Source organism: Nicotiana attenuata, unplaced genomic scaffold (genome assembly GCF_001879085.1).
Source record: "Nicotiana attenuata strain UT unplaced genomic scaffold, NIATTr2, whole genome shotgun sequence".
Taxonomy (NCBI): domain Eukaryota; kingdom Viridiplantae; phylum Streptophyta; class Magnoliopsida; order Solanales; family Solanaceae; genus Nicotiana; species Nicotiana attenuata.
This window is the reverse complement of record NW_017672800.1, coordinates 91493-101134: the sequence shown is the minus strand read 5'-3', so window position 1 is coordinate 101134 and position 9642 is coordinate 91493. Positions and strand designations below refer to the sequence as shown.

Below are 9642 nucleotides of genomic sequence, written 5' to 3'. Positions count from 1 at the left end.
ACTCATCTTATGTATTTGCCGTGGATCCATTCGTAAAATCCAAAAATAGACTACGCCGAGTGGGAGTGGAAATGCTAATGAAGTGAGTAAAAATTGTATCTGATGACCAAATTTTGGACTACTTGTTAATAATAACTATTGTTCAAAATTAAATTGAAAAATAGCCATTTTTAATGCGAAAATAAAATTTGAACAAAAATACGCCGAGTTAAAGCATGAGAATATTTTGTAATGAAGTTCAAATTTTTTACAAGTGATACATTTTCTAGTAACCATACTTCCTATAAATCACACATAGAAATAACGAGACCAATGATTAGCTTGCCATTTTTCAGCATTCTTCACAGCCTTTTTGTCTTCCACATTGTATCTCACTGTCCACCCATGCTCAACACCAGCAAATATTTTGACAAAGCTGTCCACCTATATTTACACAAGGGCAACAAAGAAAAGCAAAGGGTAAAACCTAAAATCATGTAACAAATCCATCGAATTTGTTCCTTACTATCTTAGTGTATTCCCTAAATAAACAGGACAGTAGTATATATTTTCAAACTTCAATCTTTTAGAATGATAAGAAAATCTTAATAATCAAGTCTCATGTTCTTCTACCTTGGGTTTTGATGATAGAATCTCCTCCAACTGCTCAATAAGCTCCGGAGGAGAGATTGGATCTATCTCAGCAGCTAAAATAGCTATTGGTGCCTTAACCTCTGCAAGTAATATGCATTACCAATCTAAACTAATATAATCGAAATAAATTCAATTTAAAACAAATAAATAAAAAAAATACTACTACTAGATTTCTAAGGGAGAATCTAATGAATAATTCATCTGTAACAAAGAAAAATAATTCTATGTAATTATGAAAGGGAAAAAGATTCCTCTGATAAAACCATTTGATATATAAGACAATTTCAATAAGCTGATCATACTATGATCCTAGTAAGATCACAGTTGGTCAAGCAAGGCGTCATCATCTAGTGGATTAGAGCATCTCTCTTTCAAGGAGGCAGCGGAGATTCGAATTTCCCTAGGGTAGGGTACTACGAATATGGGATGCATATGCATCAAATTAGTATAAATTCAACAGTAATACCTCAATCTGACATTCAAGCTGATTTTAGTAATAACAGCAATACCTTTAATATCATCAACCGTGACTAATGATGGGTGCAACAGCACTGCAGCTTGAATGTAGTCATGAGACTTAGCTAGGTCAGTAACCACCTTTCCTGTTAAGAAAACTGGAGATAGAATCACAACAACACTAACCCTAATAAGTCTAAAACCATAGAGTTCAAAAGCTTACCACCCCAGCAAAATCATGCAGCTCCAATTGTACATATACCTTTATCTTTTAGAGCAGCAACAACCTTTTTTGCATCTTCAAATCCTTTATCCTAACAAGAATTAACAATAAGAAAATGAATAGCAAGGTGGCCTGCTGTTAAGAGTGTCACAGGACATTCCCGAGCACAATCAACTTAACGAATGGAGAAACATGAATGGCATGCGCCGAAGCGGAGTCAGGATTTGAAGCTTATGGATTCGAGATTCTAGTTTTAATGATTTCTAAGTTAATAATTTGCATGTATTCAATGGATTCTTAAGACAAATATAAGTTTAGACCAAAGCTAGTGAGTTCAACCGAACCATAACCTAAACTCTAGATCCACCCCTGATGACATTGGCTCCTTTGACTCTGTAGAAACAAATCTATGGCTATGTTTTTAAAAAGACAAAGATTAAGTTCCACAAATTATGAACACATACTGTTCCATGTAATTGTAACCAGATTGGTAAAGGCTTCTCCGTATTTTCAGGATCATAAGGATCGCCATAAAAAAAATCAGGAACCACCACATAGTATCCTGCAGCCGCAACTTTGTCAGCGAGGTCCCTATATATAACAGCAGTTGAATTTTGGTATTAGCACAAGATAAAATAGGAACTTCCTTAATTAATTACTAAACAAATTAAACAAAGAACGGTGAACCTGACTTCTTCCCTTGAAAAGTAACCACAAATTAACACATGCATACCTCAGATTTGGTGCTTCATAACCTGCAAAGAATAATTAAGACCATAAGTGATTGTCTTCCCAAAAAACGAAAAAAATAGAAAGAAGATAACCCTTATACCATAGAAATAAACTAAAAAATGGAAATCAGGAGGTTTGTAGAGTCTCTGGTATACATAATCTAATTGTTCTTGTTAATCCACAACATATATATTTGTTATACAGTATGCTTGAAAGAGGAGGATGTAGGCGGAGCTAGGGATTTTGATCTTATGGGTTTTGGATGTTAAAAAACTTACATAACTACTCAGTTCTCAATTAATATGTTATATTATGTGTTCTTTTTTCCAACAAATAAAAATTAAAATAATAGTAAAATCAAATTGCACGCCTCTCTTTATCCTCCTTTTATTTCATGGCAGTTTAACATATGCATATGTCTATAATTTTTGGAAATATTTCATTGGTAAATTATTCTGAAGATAAAATGTTTCTCTTTTGAATGTTAGTACAGTTTATAGGTCAGATGACATTTTAAAATTTTGAAAACTCCATTAAAACGTTAAGTCAGGTGTGTCGGTTATTTCATGCAAAAGATAAAACGAAGTATTATTTCTTATGTCAAAATTATACAAGGTGGTTATACATAATTTATGCATTTCTATACAGTATAATTGGGCAATTTTAGTTTTTTCTTTCATTTTTATATGAACTTATAGTAATCCAATAAAATTGAAGGTCATTTTTGACATTTTAAAAATATATGTAGCAATTGAAACTCATTTTTCACCTCTAATTTAAGGTCTGGGAGTGTGTAACGTCATGCAAAAGGCAAGGACGTATTGTTTCAAATTCATAAGGTTAAAAGGTGGAGTGAGATTTACTCTCTCGTTTACATTGAATTGTATCAGTGGCATTTTATAATTGAGAACAAAAGTCAAATCCAGAATGTGCGTGCTCTTATAATATTTTTTAAATGGTACATATAATATACTCCTTGGAATTCATAATCAATTGTCAGCAAGAGCCAAGGTAACACTTAGCTAGTTAAGTGATTAATATTTCGAGTTTAGTGTTTATTTACAAACTTCTGACTTTTTGGTGCAAGCTATACACAACTCACGAATTATTCTTACATATCTGATACTACCTAATCTTATAATTATCTTTTTCGTGGATCCATAAACAATCTAATAATAGACTACGTCTACCGGCTGTGACTGGGAATGGAAATGCTAACCAAGTAAAAATGCCAATCTTTCTTGTCACTCTATCTCGTCATTGATATAAGCTTGTTTTGCTAAACTTCTTTTTGTCAAAAGTATTTTTTTTTTCAAAGTTAAATTGACCAAATTATAAAAGGAAAAAAGTATTTTTGAATAGAAACAAAAGCAATTTTTAAAAAGCAAAAAAATAAAATAAAAAACTTATCCCAAAAGCATTTTTTTTTAAAAAAAAGCTCGATTAAACATTGATTGCTGCTCAAACTGTGCTTTACAAATTGATTATCCGAATACAAATTACTTCTCGCTAAAAATGCTTTACTTTTGGAAAAAATACTTTTCAAAATAAGGTAATTTTAGAAACAGGGCCAAACAGGGGGTAAATTTTAAAAATAGCCAGATTTACAACTGGTCGTTCAAAAATAGCCCAATTTCAAAAGTAATTGAAATTTAGCCACTTTTTATATAAAGATAAATCTGAGCGAAAACACTGTTCAAAACCCGGAAAATACTCCAGCATATTATACTGGAGTTCCAGCATACTTTCAGCATAATATGATGGAGTTCCAGCATAAATACACTAGAACTCCAGCATAATATACTGGAGTATATTGGTCCAGTATAATATACTAGAGTTTGGAGTACCGGTGCTCCAGTCTCCAGTATATTATACTGGAGCCAGCAACTGGAGCCAGCAAAGTATACCGGTCCAGCATAATATGCTGGAGTTCATACACAAGTGCACCGAACTCCAGTATATTATGCTGGACCGGTCTCTATTAAGGCAAAATAGTGACTATTTTTCATTGACTTGGTAAACGCCGACTTTTTGATTGACCAGTCCGAAAACTGGCTATACCATGCTATTTTTACCCAAACAGGCTACTCAGTCACAAAGAGAAGCAGGAATCTCAGACGTGGTCGGAGAGAGCGACACTTCTAATTCTAAATACCAACTCGCGATTACATTATATTTAGTGTCAAAAAGGCATTATCCATTGACTCACTCGTCCAACTTCGCCGCAGGAAATAACACCTTTTTCTTAGAGAAAGCATATTCTATATGGGATATCGAACATCCAGTAGCAGAAATGTGTTGCTTAGATCATTCTCAGGCTTAATGCATAATGGACCAAACAGTACATTTCACATGACCATAGCACGATATTATTCTTCAAATATGAAATACAATATAAGGTCTATCAATAATTAGCTCCATAACTATGATGATGATGGTCGACATTCAGACTTTTAACTGGAAACTTGCAAACTGCAAACAGCTGGGGTTCTTTGCACTCACTTGACATGCTTGGTAAACCACTCCAACATGTCCCGATGGGCTTCTTCAGCACTCTCCACAGCCTTCTTGTCTTCCACATCGTATCTCACAGTCCATCCGTGGGCGACACCAGGATAAATTTTCACAAAGTTGTCCACCTATTTTTACAGACCGAAACAATGCAACACACAGGATAAATCTAGAACTCTAGCTGTAATCTATGTTGCGCGGACTCTCCAAAATGTTGCCGCACCCATGTCGGATCCTCCAAAAATATACTACTTTTGGAGGATTCGACAGGCACCAGACGACATTTTCGGAGAGTCCGAACAACATAGGCTGTAATGCGATCTAAGAAATTCATTGAAGTAGTTATCTCTTATTTCAATACATCCCCTGAATAAACAGGAGAGTATTATTATGCAGCTCCGTATTTCTGAAATAAAGACATCTTTAAATGACAGGAAGGCCCTAATGTCGCTTACCTCAGGTTTTGATGATAAAATCTCCTCAAACTGCTTAATAAGCTCAGGAGGAGACATTTTATCTATCTCAGCTCCTAAAATAGCTATTGGTGCCTTCACCTCTGTAAATAAATACATCATAAGTTCCGATGGATAGGAGGGGAAAAAAAGATTCAAGGAAACAGGAAGAATCTAAAAGTGATGCAGTTCACTTTACTCACTAGAATTCAGAAAACATGCGATACCAAATATCACTTAGGACGTAGGAATATGCAAAAGCAATTGGTAATAATTTTTCCTATAAGAACGGAATCCAGACATTGAACAAATTTAGGACAGTAATATAACTTGACCGAACAAGTCACCAGTATTCTAGTGACATTTAGACATAAAATGTTTTGTCCCTAAGCAATGCACTTGTATAAAATCCAGGAGTAAAAGCTCTATCTAATCACAAATGATTCTGGTAAAAAACAGTCGTACCCTTAATATCATCCACAGTGACAAATGATGGGTGCAATAACACTGCCGCTTGAATGTCGTCAGACTTAGCTAGTTGAACAACCACCTTGGCTGTTAAGGAAACAGGAGATCAGGATCACAGACAACCACAAGAAATTAACTTATACATGCTAGTACCGGCGAGGATGGATAATCCAAAAAGAGAAAATTGAACAACTTACCACCCCAACAAAACCCTGCAGCTCCAATTGCAGATATGCCTTTATCTTTTAAAGCTGCAACAACTTGCTTTGCATCTTCAAATCCTTTGTCCTGACAGAACAAAGCAAAAAATGAATAACACGGTGGTGAGCCTGATACTATGGATGTCGCACAATGATAGTCCCAAAGTGACAAAGTTAATGAATGGAAAACTGTGATAATGATGGCATGGCCTCCTTTTATTCTCGATGCAAACATATGGCAATATTATTGTAAATACTTGGGCCTAACTCAACCCCAAAAGCTAGCTCTTGAGGGGAAGATTGCCCAATTCCATATAAGGAGACCACCGAGCCATTCCCCAACCAATGAGGGACTCTAAACCACTCTAACACGCCCTCGCACGCCCAGACCACCAACTAGAGCGTGGACAATATATCATAGGGTCCCAAACGGGAACGGACTTGGCTATGATACCATGTAAAGATATGGCAGTTGGGCCTAACTCAACTCCAAAAGAAATAAGTCAGAACGCATACTACTCCATGTGATTGTAGCCAGATTGATAAAGGCTTCTCCGTAGTTTCAGGATTATAAGGATCCCCATAAAGAAAATCAGGAACCACAACATAGTATCCCACAGCTGCAACTTTGTCAGCAAGCTTCCTACATACCAGCAGTTAAGGTTTGGAATCAGCCCAAGATAAAACATAAACTTTTTGCAGCTTAATTACTGGAAAGAATGCAACAAATGGTCACCCCAACTTCTTCCCTTGAAATGTAAACAAAAAGATACAAAGATAAGATAAATGAATCTCCTGAAATCTGTGATTCAGACTCCTCCCTTTTTTGGGGGGGTTTCTGATAGAGTTGTGGTTGTATTTGAGTATTGCTGTGTCTAGGGAGCAAAAACTGAAGTCATCAACAACATAGAAACACCCTAGTGAATTGACTTCTGTTTCTTTTTTTAAAATAGTTGTGGTTGTATATGCGACGGCCGTGTCTAAGAAAGCAATAACTGAAGTTGTTGATACTTGACAATAGAGACACATACTAAAGAATACATATGGTGCAACATAAGTACATAAGTGCAGAAAGTATTTAGAAGGTATTTGACAACTCCAAGCTGAACTTGAGAAGCAGCACATACCTTAGGTTTGGTGCTTCATAACCTGCAAAGTATTCGCGACATAAGAGATTGTCTTCCAATATAAATAACAACACTAATCCTCAAACCATAATAAACTTCGTTTTGAGCGAAAAGAGTAATAGTTTTACATTACCAAGGGTGAAAAACATAATTTTCTTCCGTAACTGTTTGACATAAGAGTTGAGTACCAAGGTTCAAAACATCTAATTTCCAGTCTATAATCTGGCATTTGAAATGAGATTAAGATACTTAACAAAGAACACACAAGATCACAACTCTTAGAATGAAAATATTTAAAGAAAGATCTATGTAACTTCCAAAATAGTAAAAGCCTCAATGATTCAACGGACTAATAATGAAATAGTGTCACATTAAATGGACTGAGGTAATAACACTTAGATATCATTATCCATCTTTAAACTTACAAATTTCATTAAAACATTATCTAATTTGCAAACATTATTTATCAATCTCTAAAAAACGTTTTTTCAGAAGTATTTTCCAAAAAATAAGTTAAACTTTCGGAAATTTCCGTCGTACCAATTTGATCAATAGATTACTCAATCTTGGTGATAAAATAAGAAGAAAGAGAAATGAAAGTGCAAATTGAGCAGAACCCAGTTGCCCAAAGTTCATGAATAAGAACAAACAATAAAGGGTTAAAAGGGTAAGTACCAAAAATGTCGGAGACGAGGAGGATGGCGTATTTGGAGTTGGAAGAACCGGAGACATAGGTTTTGAGGCCCCCAAACTCTAAAACTGACCCAACTCCGCTGCTTGAGCTCAAAGTTGGTGGATTCTCACAGCACTGAGGCCCTGACATCTTTGTTACAGAAGAATGATAGAGAAAAAGAAGATGTCCAAAACCAAAGATTTAACAGTCACCGATCAGAATAGAGTAGTGCGTCTGGGAAAGAAAGAAGAAGATTGCTATTTTACTGTATTTATGGACTGGCAGGGGAAGAGGGGTGGGGTGGGGTGGGGGGTAGATTGTGCGGTTTAGCTATACTTTACGTCTATACCATTTCTATGGAGAGAATTCCAGATACACTTATTTGAATTCGATTTTATTTCCACTTCTCACCTTACTTTGTTAAAAACTACTAGTACCACACTGCCACTTTATGTGGAAAAGTGTGGTGGTTGTGGGGGGTCACAATGCTTAATTAGTTGTGCCAATTTGGTATAGACTTTTCAAGTTTTTGGAAAAAGTTTAGTATATCATTTGAAAATTACATAAGAATATCATTACTCAATAATAGTTAGTAAAAATACTTATTTAGGAAAGCATAGTAAAAGAATTTCTTTAACTTCTTGAATACTAATTTTATCGCATAAATCGAAATAAAAAGAATATGAAAGGAGAGGAAAGCCAAATGAAAAGTGCAACAAAAAGAATGAAAGAAATATTTGCGTAATAATTGTGGAATATTACCATTAACAATTAAATTGATAAAGAGTCCTTAGAACGCCAACCACTTTTTAGGAAGGGTGTTATGATTCATCTAGACCTCGAGTGGCAAAAAAACTTAGTTACATAATCTCTGAATTAACACTTGACATCCTCGAGTTATTTTTGTACCTCGTATCATTTCTAATTTATTACTTTGTTTCCTTTTGTATATGTTCTATGACAAAAACTGTATTTACATTTATGTTTACAAACTGCTTCCAATTTCTAGACTGTCGTGTGTCGTAGATCATAGTTCCCTAGACTACTATGGACAGCTCCTTCTTCGTTTTTCTCCCATGCCTCCTTTTGATCTACCTTATGGTTTGTCTTACCCCATGCTTCTGTATTTGAATTCCTAGCCATGCTGACAGATCTCCCCTTACTTCAGTGATCCATGAACACTTAGAAAGTAGGTGTTTTTGAGTTTCAGTAAATTCAGTCAATCCCTCCTCATATAAACAACATGAATCATCAGTCATTGGCATTTGTAGTCTTTGAAATCCTTCCTTGGTCAGCAGTCTTTCTTGGCTTGCTAACCAGAACATGAACCTTTGCTTTGGTTGCATTATCCTTGTCCATATTAAATCAGCCTCTTACAACTTTACCATGACTCCCACTAAGGCATTATAACTCATAGTTATAGAGTAAGCACCATTTGAAGTCAGCAAATATCTTCCATGATAGTATCATTGCTTCATTTCAAGCTTGATTGAGTTGAGTTTCTTTCAATATCAGTGTATACATATTTATTGGGTCTAATTCATACAAAATTTGAATTAAATTCAATTGGGTTAAACAATTAATTTGGACTTTACAAATTAAATTAGCCCGTTTTATTATTTTCAAGCCCAAGGTCCATTTCATCTTAAGGCCCAGACTCATGCCACGTGTCAAGTGACATGGCATATCCAGTCAACCTCAAAGCCAACAAGATGACGACACGTGTGAAATGATGTGGCAATCTCAGTCTAAAACAGTGACCAATCAAGAGTTGCCACGTGTCTAAAATGATATATCTTGGCCAATCACAAACAAGCTTATCACATAGCTTATGTGATAAGTTTGATGACTCACATGAACCAATCAGAATCAAGCAAGAGAGTTCATATATAGCTGGACTGTCCATCCTCTACCATTATAAATAGTGGAGTTACATAACTCTCTAGGGACATTCAGAGTTGGAGAAGAACACTCCGCAATTGGTGAAGGCATCCACAAACAGAGAGATCAATCATCAAGTGCTTAGTTCTTCAACAAAGGAGTGATCAACGAAGTTCTTCCCGGAGATCAACCCGTAACAACAAAGTGCTGCTCGACGTTCTTGGCGATTAAATACATCACAAGGAGGTCTGCATCATCCTACATTCGAGAAAGACGCTTCGTGTGT

At 35.5% G+C, this 9642-nt stretch overlaps 1 protein-coding gene and 1 pseudogene across 1 annotated transcript; both read right to left on the bottom strand.

Annotated features, from left to right (window-relative positions):
• Positions 1–208: 208 nt before the first annotated feature.
• Positions 209–2217, bottom strand: LOC109214554 (annotated as a pseudogene).
• A 2112-nt stretch (positions 2218–4329) lies between these two features.
• LOC109214555 (endo-1,3;1,4-beta-D-glucanase-like) lies at positions 4330–7864 on the bottom strand. The gene is made up of 7 exons (XM_019378490.1): positions 7478–7864; positions 6803–6824; positions 6192–6318; positions 5673–5763; positions 5473–5562; positions 5011–5111; positions 4330–4683 (listed from the first exon to the last, which is right to left on the bottom strand). The coding sequence occupies exons 1-7, from the start codon at positions 7623–7625 to the stop codon at positions 4543–4545; spliced, it is 720 nt and encodes a 239-aa protein (XP_019234035.1). The 5' UTR covers positions 7626–7864; the 3' UTR covers positions 4330–4542.
• Positions 7865–9642: the final 1778 nt, after the last annotated feature.